The following is a 13,804-nucleotide window of genomic DNA, read 5'->3' as shown; positions in this document are numbered from 1 at the left end:
AATATCAACATATGTGTCATTTTTGTCCTGATTTATTACAGTCCCCTCCTAACCTTCTGGTATTCCCTGCTTCCTTACTAGAAAACACACTTTTTTATTTTTACTGGATGGAGGAAACAATACTTAAACTAGGCCCAAAAAACAGGTAGGATTAGATATTATTGAAAGAAAGAGAATTCTGGATAAGAGAAATGACTCAACCAAAGAACTAAGGCAGCAAATTGCATAGTCAGTTTGTTGGATGACATATAGGCCAATTTGGCCAAACGTGAGAATAAGGTAGAAGACAGTCTGAAAGTCTTGACTTTATGTAGAATTGAGTGATTAGGGTAATTATAACTTAATTCCACAGGCAGCAGGGAGCTCTTAAAAGTAGAACTCACTGAGCATATTTAACCTTTAGTATTTAATAATTAAACAAATTCATTCCAGGTGATTCAAAGGAAGAGGGATGGGTGGACCCAGGTTGTGTGGATTCTGAAGTGAATATAACTTTAAATTCAGGCAAGGAAATATGATTTGTTTCTACTTAGCTAACCATTAACAACAAATGTAGATTGGTGTTTAAAAATAATAATAGATTATTAAATTATGGAAACATACTTTGAAATTAGGTAAAGACATATACATGATAATTGTTCAGTATCTTTTTTTGCAAAGCATAATGCCCGAAAGTTAGAGAGAGAGATGGGGTGGGGTTAGCAGGAAGAAAACTGGGAACATTGGTGGTGGGAAATGTACACTGCTGAAGGGACAGGTGATGGAACATTACATCACTGAAACCTAATCATGAACAACATTGTAACTGTATATATCACTGTGATTCAATTTAAAAAATAAATAAAAATTAAAAAATCTAATTATAGAAACAAATTTGGATATGACCTCTATCCATTGTCTTTTCAAATTTCAGCATTGAGTGAGTATAGTAGGTGCTGGGGTCATCTCAGAAATCTTTCCTTCACAGGGATAACTGGCATTAATGTAATCTGCAGAGCTACAATCATATAAATAGATTCTGTAATAATCCAGTCCCTTTAGTATAATCTCAGAAATGCTTGTAGTCTCACTAACATCCTGAGCAAGAAGAAATGGATAGTGAATCAAAAGGCAATGTCAAGAGAAACACAAAGTTTAACACTCAAGACAAGTTAGAAATATAGCTTGTGATCATGGAACCCATCTCTAGTCCTTAGAAGAAGATAGAACAAATCAAGGAACCCTGAAGTTTTATTGACATAACAGGTGATTCTAGACCTCCACTGAAGGCTACATAATGCATTAGAAGAGAGTAAAGGAGCTCTAGATAAAGCTGATTTGAAGATGGGGATGTAGAATGGAGGATGTGAGGGAAGATAAGAATATTAATGCATCTGGCTGTTGAATTAAGGGAAAGGGAAACATCTGATGTCACACCTCAGTATACTAAGTAGTACTAATCTGGTAGTGAATTGTTTCTTGCAATAAAGTATTTATTTTCACTTAGAAAATATCAAGGAAACCGAGGAGATGGCTTATAGGGCTGGAGTGTATGCTTTGCACAGTGGGGGTGGGGGCTGGGGTTCATTTCTGGCATGGCATGATTTCCCAAGCATTACTGAAAATGGCTCCTGATTATGGTCAGGTATGATCTCCAAATTAAAAAAAATGCATAGGTACACTAAATAAATTCTTATTGGTTCAGATTTAAATATATTGCATTTAGTCTGAATATCAAAGCTATTGTACCACATGTTTGGCCAATTTATGGTAGTTTCTTCTTTGTGACACAAAAGCAGTCACATATCATGCCAGTGCACAGGTAGTTTCCCTGCACACTGGCATGATATGTTCTAGGCTTGTCATTTATACTTCTGCTGGAACAGCTTGTAACTCACAGGTTGATTTTTAATTGGAAATTTGTATTTTAAAGGCATATCCATACATGCATGTATTTTTTATCTTGGGCATATTACTTATATTTTATAAGAAATTGTGCGCATTGCTTAAAAATGGGCTCTATTATGTCATTAAGCAATGAAAGCCATAAGTTATTAAATGGGGTGTGTGAAATGAAAGAGTTAGGGCAGCTTCTGCAAGTGACTTATTTAATAAAGAGAAGAAAACTTCAGCACCAGAAGAATTGGGCTGACAAATTAGATGCTTAATCAGTACATGGGAACTCAGCTTTCACATTTTTTTGTGAAGCTTTAGAATATAAAATCACCATTCTGAATTAGGGTGACCTTTTGAAATTTGCAGTATTTTTATTAGAGAAAGCACTGAATAACCATCAACATCGGTACTAATGTAATAGCCACAGACAATGACAACTAGAATCTATTGACGACCTTGTAGCATATCTGGAAAATTTCTCATATTTCAGTTATTTGCGTGGGAATTAAAAATATAATGGATTTACTCACGCAGAGAAGGAAAAATTATGCTCAACTGTGAAAGTGACAAGTCCTTGAGTTGACTTTGCTTTCGAGTGAGAGAACACTTATCTTTCATTTATCTATTTATTTCAACTGAGGTCAAGTTGTATATAACTTTAAATCTGTAAGTGTCCCCCATCCTCAACCTAATATCTAGAAAATAAATGCATCACTATGGGATCCACTCTCAGATTCAATACCCATATATTTGAAACTGAATCTTTTAATACAAGTGCTATTAAAAGTAATGGTAAGCTGTTAGATACATGATAATCTTGAATAAAAAAACATTTTTTTCATGGGTGGGTGTGCAAAATTAAAAATCCTTAATTGCAATTGACCATAGGCATAGCCTTTCAAAAGAGTAGCAAGGATGCTCAGTTTTCAGTGCTATAGATCTGATGAGTGGCACTTTGGCTCTGAAGCAGAATAGATTTCATCTCCTATGTCAATTTCAGTGAATTGAGTGAGAGTTCCTGGGGCATTTTGTAGGGATGAATTCTGAGACTGCTTCCAGGCTCCATAGGAAAGATAACTGTGATCAATTAAAGATGGGGAGTCTCAGCACGTGTGTGATGCCTTTGGCATCTATGATGAAAAAGCATTTAAAAAAAACCAGTAAACATCACAGACTTACCAGATAAGCCCCCCACATCCATCTTCTTCAGGTTCTTCGCCTCCAGAATGACAACTGTCAGTTTACCAGCAGTCGGGACATAGCGGAGGGAGAAGCAGATATCACCCAGTTTCTCCTGCTATAAAAAGCAATGGGGAAAAATAAGCAATTTTTTAAAAAAATGTGAATATAGTTACTATGTCTACACTGCAAATACCTCATGAGGAGGTTTATGCCAACTAGAATTTGAAAACTGTTAGGTTTACTGACATTTATCCAGTGGTCTTTCATTCCCTAAAGCATCAAGAGTGATTGTAACCTATTTCAGTTTTTAAATAGCTCATCTCTACTTTAACATTCATCAAAATATATCCATAATTCAGCAGTTCAGGAAATGAGACTAAGATGACTTTTTTTAAAAAGAGATTCCACTGAATAGCACTGTAAAACTCTTGGTAAAATTTCATAACTTTAGAGAATAGCTTTGAAAAGAGCTCTGTACTTTTTAGTAGAATCAATCAACATAATTTTTTCTTCTTGCATTTCATATGGTATTATATGCAGTGTAATCTTAGGGGATACGCCTATATTAATTTTTTATTAAATTTTATTTGTTTATGAGAAATGATGAATTCCTAGTAGCTGAAAGAAACTAGTTGGAGAATAAGTTTTTCCATTCTTAGTTATACTTATTTCAAATGAGGTGCAATTTTGTTTTTCCTTATCCTAAAAAACTGAAAATCTAAGCTGCAGTTCAAAAATTGAAATCATAGCAAGAAAATCAATTATCTCATGGCATATTTCACATTATTTTTGCATTATTTCAAGTATGCACTAAGAGAATTGCTTGACAAACTATGAGAGCCCCAAATTATGTGATTAAAATTACTCAGTATCCTGAGGTGTGACTTTTAGACAACTCACTTGGTCTCAATCTTTACCATAGTTTTAGACTTTGCAAAAGTCCTCTGAACAATTATATCAGGATTTAAAATGATTGTATGATGTTACAATTTTTTTCAGGAAGCAATTCTATGAGTTCTTCTACCTTAAGTGTCTTACTCTCTAGGATGATATAAAAACCACGCTATTGTTTAATAAGAGTCAAATTTCAAATTGTGGCATTCATATGTAGAAAAGAGAAATCATTAAAAAATTCTCCAAGAGCAATGCATTCTGATTCAATGTGGAGACCTCTGCATCATCTTTCTCCCTGCCTCCTTCCTTCCCTCCCTTTCTCCTTGCCTCCTTTATTTACTCCTTCTTTCTATCTCTTTCTCTCACTCTCTCTCTCTCTCTTTGGGCATTGTGGTTTGCTATACACAATGCACAATGATAGGTTATCATGTACATCCTTTTACCTACTTTTAACACTCTGTTCTTGTCCAGCATGATTATTTCCAACTATTATTGTCATATTGGTCCAGAAAACAATATGAACATTCCTCAAAAAACTAGAAATTGAGCTCCCATTTGACACAACAATACCATTTCTGGGAATATACCCTGGGGGATCAAAAGCACACAGCAGAAACACCATATGCACTCCTATGTTCATTGCAGCACTATTCACCATAGTCGTAATCTGGAAATAACCTGAGTGCCCAAGAACATACGAATGGATAAAGAAACGATGGCACAACTCTACAGTGGAATACTATGCAGCTGTTAGGAAAAATGAAGTCATGAAATTTGCCTACATATGGATAGACATGAAGACTATCATGCTGAGTGATAGATATAGAATGACATATATAGAGAGACAGATATAGAATGAGTGCATTCATTTGTGGTATATAAAAATTGTATAGAGTAGAAGACTAATATCCATTGTCAGGAAAAATGGACTAGGAGGACTGGTCTATATATATATATATATACATATATATATATATATTTAGGTTTTTGGGTCACACTCAGTGATGCTCAAGGGTTACTCCTTGTTCTATCTATGCTCAGGAATAAATTATGGTAAGCTTGGAGGACCATATGGAATGTTGGAGATTGAACCCAGATCAGCAGTGTGCAAGGCGAATGACCTACCTGCTGTACTGTCAGTCTGACCCCATGCATACTTATTCACATTTATTTCTGTATTCAATGTATAATATGAATGTGTTTGTGAGAGAATTTGGTGCCTATTTCCACTTAAATGATACTTTTACTGAAAACCTTACTACATGAATTTGTTTATAGTCTCAATTCTTTCATTTTTTGTGTCCCCTAGCATCTTTCCCATATATCTCTTATGTTATTAAGGATTGTTTTGTTTTATTGTGCACATCTTTATTCTCCCACAATTTTAAACTTCTTGAAAACAAGACTTTTTGCCATAATTTCCACTTATACACATTTTTTGAAAAGTATAGAAATTAAAATTTTGGACAATACCCTGTTTTAAAAAATTATCTAGGTCATATATCTCTTTCATTAGTGAAGATAATAGGAAGTTACTTCTAATGTGCTAAATTCACCAAAGGGCTGACTCATTCTTAGAAATTAATTTATACACAGAAAAATCTAGTGAAATAAATTACTTTTCATTGTCCCTGAACATACATAATGAAGTCAGTATCACAGAAATTAATATAAAGCGTGAACAAATTCATCTGAACCTTATGAGACAAGAGAAAAGTAAGTGAACAAAACTTCTGTTCAAAAATACTCATTTACTGTATTCTTATCAAGGAGATTAGAGAACTGGAATGATCTGAAAGTTGTATGTGGACAATTTCACTTTAGATTCTTATTTCTTGGGGTTTTCATACATCTATTTGGGAGAAAGATGATTGGGCAGCAATATATAAGCATTATAAACATTTTATCCATCACTTTAGAATTCCAAAACCCAAAATTTTTCTAGACTAAAAAATTTTCTTTGGTATATTATGTAACTAGGAAATAAAAGGGAGTTCTTTTTGAAAATTTGCATATAAAGATAAACATGAAATCTACATCTCAAATCTTTACTATTTTTTGATAATTCTATTTAGCATTCTCCAAATTCCTGTGAAATGGACATAGTGTTATGCCCTTTCTTTAAGACTGTGAGATGGAGGTTACACAGGTATTATGCTGAAAAACCAAAGTAACCTTCACGCCCTACCGAGGTCACCATTTGCCCCCCGCGAGCGGCTCTCCAGCACAGCCACGGCCCCAGAAGCACAAGGACTTAATGCAGAACCCGGCAGCTTGGAGCAGAAAAGTGAACGGACTATGCGTTAATCCAGGCCATCATGTCTGTCTGTAGGGGAAAGGGTGTTGCCCCATTTGCCCTTTCCTCCCTGGAAAGAAAGATGGCGGCCGCATGGGAGCCTTGTGGACAGCAGGTATGAGCCAGGGGTGTGGGGGCGACTAAAACCTCATGGGAAGGGGGGCGTTTCGGTCCGCCCTTCACGCCCTACCGAGGCCACCAGTTGCCCCCCACGAGCGGCTCTCCAGCACGGCCACGACTCCAGAGCACAGAAACCAATTTCTCAACTATCTGACTTTCAGTAGAAATACTTCCAGGGTCAATAAGTAAAATAGCAGAAATCCAAAACCAACATTTAATTCTTGAACCCAGCTGTAGAAAGCAAATCACTTCACAATGCTTTTTCAGCATGTCTGATTTCGGGGTGGGGGGTAAACTCTAAATAATAGTGGTGAATCTTTTAATGAAACAATGAATCTAATCAAAGCAGATAGAGTGTTAACTAGAACTCATCTGCCTCACGGGGACTGGGAGGGGTGGGGGGTGGGGTCTTATTGGGGTTCTTCATGGTAAAAAATAAGTATTGGTAAAGGGAAATGTGTTTGATATTTGCATGACTGAGACCTAAACCTGAAAGCTTTGTAACCTTTCCCACAGTGATTCAATAAATAAATTAAAAAAAAAATAAAAGAAAAACCAAAGTAAGGTCTTTTGACTCAGAGTCATGAGATTTTGGTTTTTTTTTTATTTTTAAGCTAACAGACTGTCACATGGGATGGCAGAAATTAACATCCCAATTTCTTATTTGGATCCCCATTCTTACCTTGGATTATATATAAGTGCATGGATATTTATCAATAGACCATCCCATCAACTCTTCTTTTGAACACCATTCTCTGTTTCATGTAGTAACTTATCTTCAGTGCAAAACTTCCTTCTGTTTTCCTCTATTCAGTTAACACATTTCTTTCTGTCACTGTCACTGTCACTGTTCTCCCATTGTTCATCGATTTTCTCGAGCGGGCCAGTAACGTCTCCATTGTGAGACTTATTATTACTGTGTTTGGCTTATCGAATACATCATGGGGAACTTGCCAGGCTTTGCTGTGTGGGCGAGATACTTTCGGTAGCTTGCCCTACTCACTGAGAGGGACGGAGGAATCGAACTCGGGTCGGCCATGTTGGCTACATGCAAGGCAAATGCCCTACCCGCTGTGCTATCGTCCCGGCCCAACATTTCTTTCTACTTATAAATATTTCTCATGTTAAACTTTTCTTTTGTTATAACATCCACCACTACATCATCAAGATCCCTCCATCATCAACAAATTTCTGCTCTAAGTGCCTCCACCATCAATATGGCCTTCACCTCTGCTCTGATATTTATTCCTATTACAACTTCCACCACCTTCATTCATGAACACTAATATCACCTCTACCCCGATTTTAGCTCACCATCATCTCCATTCTAGTGTTAATAAGTTCTACATAATTTTCTCCTATTCTTTAGAAAATATCTGATGAAACATTTCTTTAGTCACAGTGTCCCAAAAGTCCAGTGTTGGTTGCATACTAATGCTAGGCTAATCTTGGAATAGTCCAAACTATCTTCGTGAGTTTTAAAGCAATTTTTACTTTGACATGTCTATTGGACATTTTCTTTCACTCAACTACCTAGTCAAACATCATGATGTTTAGTCTATCGATATCTCACTTATAGTCTTAAGAAGGGTGGACAAACATTCTGATTTGCTCAATACTTCTGGTTTTTAGCTCTGTAAATTATATAACCTGGAAAATCTTTGAGTCCCAGTAAAAATCTCATGATTATTGGTACTCTAAGTCCAAGTTGTCATCATTCCTTGCCTAGAGCTGTGAAATTGTCTCTTTTTTAATTTTTGGGTGGATTTGGGGAGAGTTTCCCAGCAGTACTCAGGAGGGCTGGGACCCTTCCCAGAGATTCTTCACCAAGAAGAATCTTGTGGGAAGCTCTATGTGAAGCCTGAGTTCGTGGTGTAGCACAGGTTTGGGGATTGCATGGCCACACTGACTGTGCTTGGGACCTTTCAGGGTCACAGTTGGTGGTGCTTAGGGAGGAGCGTTATGTGGTTTGAGAAATTAGACTGGGTTGGGTGCGTGCAAGGCAAGCTCCTTTATTCTTCCAATACTGTCTCCATCCTTTAATGGCCTCTTTACTTTCCTCATACTTGTTGCATGAAAGTCAGAGTGATTCTTTTAAATGAAAATCTGGTTATGAAACAATTTCTTTAGTTTCTTCCCATTTCACTTAGGATATTCTGTAATCTTTTCACAGAAAGGCCTATATAGTTTGACTCCTTCATTCCTACCACTGTTTTTATAATCTTATTTTCTCATTTCAGAACAAGTCAGGCATATTTCTTCCTTAGGATTTTTGCATTTTCTATCTTTCTGTCTGCAACAGAAAGGGCTGGAGCGATAGCACAGTGGTAGGGCATTCGCCTTACAAGCAGCCAACATGGCCGACCCGAGTTCGATTCCTCCGACCCTCTCGGAGAGCCCGGCAAGCTACCGAGAGTATTTGATATGCCAGACACAGTAACAACAAAGTCTCCAATGGAGACGTTACTGGGCCCGCTCAAGCAAATCGACGATCAATGGGAGGGCCTTTACTTTTACTTTACTGTCTGCAACATTCTTCCTCTTGATAATACGAGGGAGGATTTCATGAGTATATTCTGATTTTTGCTAACATTCTATCCTTTAAACTAGAGAATAATTTATGACCATCTTTGCTAAAGAAGTCCCATCTTGTCAACATATCCATTACCAGTCCTTTTGCCCTATTCTTTTTTCATCCTAGTACATTTCACCACTTGAAGTTCTGTTGTGTTTGTGTAGGTTTTACCCACCAGAACATCAGACTCAGAAGAAAAGACAATTATTTTGCTCATAATGTGTTCCTCTCATTGGACAATGTCTGGCACAGACCAGTTTCATGTACTCTTCCTGAGTGAATACTAATTCCCTACTATTGAATACCACTAGAGAGAGTATTCTCCATGGAAGCAGACTCAGATGGAGATTTGCAGAGGGGGCTTATTGGTATGTGCCTTTTGTATCAACTGGAAGTGTAGGAAGCAGGGCTGTATGGGCAGATAGTTGGTCTATGGTAGTTATCCCAAAGGCCGTAGAAGACTCTTAAGAGCTATGGAAGCTGCTAGCTCTACTGAGACTCAGAATGTTAAAAAGTAATGAGATTTTACGCTACTAAATTCACAAGTTGTACAAAGTTTGACCTGCATCTTTGATCTCTTCAGCTGAGGGTAATGGCAAAACAAAACAAAACAAAACAAACAAACAAAAAACCCCCAAACCAAACCAAAACAAACTCTTAGTGGAATAATGTCTTGGTCATATCCATGGTCCAAAATTGGGTGTTTCATCCTAGAAGTCACAACATCCCCATGATCTACATTCCTTCACATCCCAGATTTTTGCTTAGTTGAGAAATCTATGGAAATGTCTTTAGTTTCTTCTGCAGAACTAAAATACTCTGAATCATTAAATCCTACCAAGTTCCATAGCTCTAATAAAGCATTTCCTTACTATTCCACTTCACAAGAATTCCATTAGCAATTGTATTTTTACCTTTTGTAAAGCATATTTTATTCATCTTTTCATTTATACAATACATATGATTTTGATTCATAAGGGAAAATGGACCATTCCATTTAGGAACTAATGAATTACTACAAAGGTAGAATATTCTTACACCTCCTCCTATTTTGGTGGGGAAGCTTTAGGCCATACCCAGTGCTGCTTAGGAATTATTTATGGTTCTGTGCTCATGGTTTCTTCTAGCAGTACTTAGGGGGGCCATCTGTAGTGCCAAGGATTGAACTGGGCTCTGCATCATGCAAGGTGAAAGCTGTGCCATATCTCCAGCTCTGTGCTAGATTACTTATATCATGATAAATCAATGTTTCACAACATATAACACAAGTATAGTGCATCCTACACAGGATAAAACATACCGGACAAAAAATCTTCCATATTTCCTATTCCTTTAATCCAGGCTAGTGCCTCTAATTGGAGAAGAGTGCCATTACGGGAGATGGCATTGTTTGAGAATGTGTTTGTGAACTTTACCAGGGAAGAGTAGCAGCACCTGGATGATGAACAGAGGATTCTGAACAGGGATGTGATGTTGGAAACATATAGTCAACTGATGTTAGCCCGTGAGTAAAGCTCCTAAACTTTGTCTACCATAAACAATTATTTGAAAACCAGTAGTGATAGTGTCTGATAGTATTTTTTCCTATTTCATATGTATGAGATTCATTTACTCTAAATTTCAAAAAGCAGGAATTTTTACTTTATATTACTTTTATATTTTCCCTAGACACATAAGAGCTAATAAATAATTGTTTGCTGATTGTATTGAAGTGAGAACCTCACTAGTATTTTGCTTTGTAAATAGTGACTTGAGCAATGGTATACTATAAACGTTCTCCAGTTTAAGCAGCTAGTCAACTAATGAATCTAGTTGAAGCTCTTTCTTTGTGCCTCGGGCATGGACAGAGCCATATCAGTCCAATCATAAAACTCAAAATGAAAACATTTCTGAAAATGTAGTTTTGATAAGATCATTTCAAGGCCCTGTAGCATTGAACCTGGCTGATGAGTGCTTATGCAGTGTGATTATCTCATGAAGGGGCCTTATTACTATTAGGAATTATAGCTTTATGTATAATTTATTTTAGTCAGTTGCCTTGATCACCAGGTGGAAACTGCCAGTTAATGTTAGAAAGTTCCAACTGTGATATTCAGAGAAATTAACCTGCTCTTTTAGACTAAGGGGCCGACAATCAGAGTGCACTTTTTCTTTTTTTTACTGAGCAGCTTGATAATTCCATTATTTTTTAAAAAGCAGCCTTTGAAAAGAGTAGACACAAATTAATGATTTAATAGGTAACTAAAGCAATACCTTTTTGAAAAGCACTATGGGCATGAAAATAGAGGTCATCTCCAGGGGATTAGGCAAAAGCTTGACTTAAAGCGAATATTCATTTGATGACTTCTATAGCTCTATCCATCACTGTATGTGTAAAAAGAGGTCATTTTAGTGACCTTTGCAAATGGGGCTAAGTTCATATGTTCACTGAAAATGCTGTACCTTTCATGAGTTTTTAAAAGGTACCTAACTTGACTTAATGCTGTGACATTTTAAAAGGACATATTTTTATTTATGTTAATATTAAAAATTTTCTGTTCATTAAGTTAGTCATAGATTCTGAGAAAATAATTTTTTTCCTCTGAGGCTGGGAGTCTAAGGTGACAAACAAATGTCAGTTCAGTCATCTCTCAAAATGAAAATGCAGAACATGTGCATGGTGTCCATTTACAAAAAAAAATATTCATATGTACTTCACTTGTAAGAGATTATATGAGGTTTTTAATTTTTAACAAGAGGCTGCATGTCTTTAAATATGTCCTCTGGCTGGTAGTGTCTTTAAAATTCATTTCATTCTCAGACCCCTGAAGTATTTGCCAAATCAGTATTTACATCTAATGATCCAGATGGTCACAGCAGGAAATGTTGCTATGGATATACCCAGGATGAAAAGACTGAATCTGGACCAAGAGTACAAATATACACTCAGTGCAGGTGAATAAAGCTGAATGTTATATTTTTAAATACTTAATTTGTGAGGATGCTATATAAAACATTAACTTAGCATTATTCAATTTTTCATTCATTTCTAATTAAAAAGTTACTGAATTTTACTAAAGTTTAGAGTTAGGAAAAGTCTTCTAGAATCTAGTCTAGGATTCACGAATAGATCTAGATAAATAAGGTGGATTTGGAGAGGTGGATCTCTGAAGTAAACCTTATGGGGCCCAGAGGCCACTCGCAGCAATACTTAGGGATTCTGAGTTTCTTGGCCAGACAGCTTGACTATTCAGTACTAAAGCATAGGATAAATTGGTGCTTGAGGTATTTGGGGAACTATACTGCACCTGGAATCAAAGAGGGGTTGGATTCATATGCAAGGCATGTACCTTCACCCCTGTATTATCTTTCTGGACCCTAAAAAATGACTTATTTAGACTTAGCATGACCCCTGTCACTTTCACATGTTTTGGCAAAAGGCCAGATCTTACTTTTTACTATGGCCGAGAGTTTCAATCATTCCTCAACATTACCGGCTCTCTGGCATGGCCATGGCCCCAGAGGCACACGGACCTAATTCGAAGCCCAGCAACTTTCGGCAGAAATGTGAATGGACTAAGCATTGAACTATGGCGCTGTGCCCCCCTGCCCCCCATGGGAGGGAAAGGGTATCTGTCTCCCCCCAGCATGGTGGCCACTGCCTCAGAGTTTATTGGTTAGCCAGGTATGAGCTGGCAGTGACGGGGTAACTGCGGCCTCATGGGATGGGGTGGGGGGGAGCGCGGAACCAGCATGTACTTCCCACCCCGCCAAGGTTGAGAGTTGCCCCTCACGAGCGGCTCTCCAGCATGGCCATAGCCCCAGAGGCACACAAACCAATCTTGTAAGTATGCGGCTTTTGTCAGAAATCCCTCCAGATTTAATCAGTTAATCACTTAACTCCCCATTAGTCGGCGATTTGCTCGAGCGGGCGCCAGTAACGTCTCCATTTGTCCCTGTCGCGTGCTAGTGTAGCCCAATGGCATCTGTTCGCTCCGGGAACATGAAGAGCCTCAAAACGATCGTTCATGATCTTGATGAAGAAGTCTGACCATCTGGTAGGTGGGCGGCCACGCGGTCTTTTGACATCCCGTGGAATCCAGTCGGTAACAGCTCTAGTCCAGCGGTCGTCTTTAAATCTCATTACGTGACCAGCCCATCTGATTTTCAACACCTTGGCAAATGAGACAGCGTCCCTGATTCTTGATCGTCGACGGATGTCGGAACTCCGGAACTCCGGATTCTTTCTCTCACTTGAGTGAAACGTGATATTCCAAGCATAGCTCTTTCTATTCTTCTTTGGGAGACCTGAATAGCGTTCTCATCTTGTTTGCGTAGGGCCCAGGTCTCCGAGACATATGTTAATGCAGGAAGAACAGTGGAATCAAAGAGATGTGCCCGGAGCCGGAGGTTCTTCGTCCTCTTAGCTATTTCTTCGATGTTCTTGAAGGCGTTCCAAGCCGCTCTCTTCCTCCTGCGCAGCTCGGGTGCCAGGTCATTTGTCATGTTGACCTCTTGACCTAGGTACACATAGCTGTTGCAATCAGAGATGGTCGTTCCGTTGAGAGAGAATGGGGCGTCAGGAACGAGGCTGTTTCTCATAAACATTGTCTTCGTAAGATTCAGCTGTAGTCCTACCTTTCCACACTCACGGTCAAAGTCGGCCAGCATTTGTGCCGCTTGGCTGATGTTTGATGTTATTAAAACAATGTCATCAGCAAAGCGGAGGTGGTCTAGTTGCCGACCATCTATCTTCACTCCCATTCCTTCCCATTCCAGTCGTTGCATGATGTTCTCGAGGGTGGCACTGAAGAGTTTTGGTGAAATGATATCACCCTGCTGCACCTCTCTCTTGACATCAACGATCACTTCTTTGTAGAATG

The 13,804-nt window shown here is 38.0% G+C and overlaps 1 protein-coding gene across 3 annotated transcripts in view; it reads right to left on the bottom strand.

Moving 5' to 3' along the window:
* The window catches only part of SYT1 (synaptotagmin 1), a 551,120-nt gene that overhangs the window by 246,710 nt on the left and 290,606 nt on the right, over positions 1–13,804 (bottom strand). For all 3 annotated transcript variants that reach the window (XR_008793241.1, XM_056119884.1, XM_056119896.1), the window contains exon 7: positions 3,055–3,172. Coding sequence is in view for 2 of the 3 variants with exons in the window: in XM_056119884.1 (XP_055975859.1) it covers positions 3,055–3,172 (118 nt within the window). In the remaining variant the exon portion in view is untranslated. The remainder of the gene's footprint in view (positions 1–3,054; positions 3,173–13,804) is intronic.

Source organism: Sorex fumeus, unplaced genomic scaffold (assembly GCF_029834395.1).
Source record: "Sorex fumeus unplaced genomic scaffold, SorFum_2.1 ptg000003l, whole genome shotgun sequence".
Lineage (NCBI taxonomy): Eukaryota > Metazoa > Chordata > Mammalia > Eulipotyphla > Soricidae > Sorex > Sorex fumeus.
The sequence above is the reverse complement of the archived record's forward strand: the minus strand, read 5'-3'. Positions and strand labels throughout refer to the sequence as shown.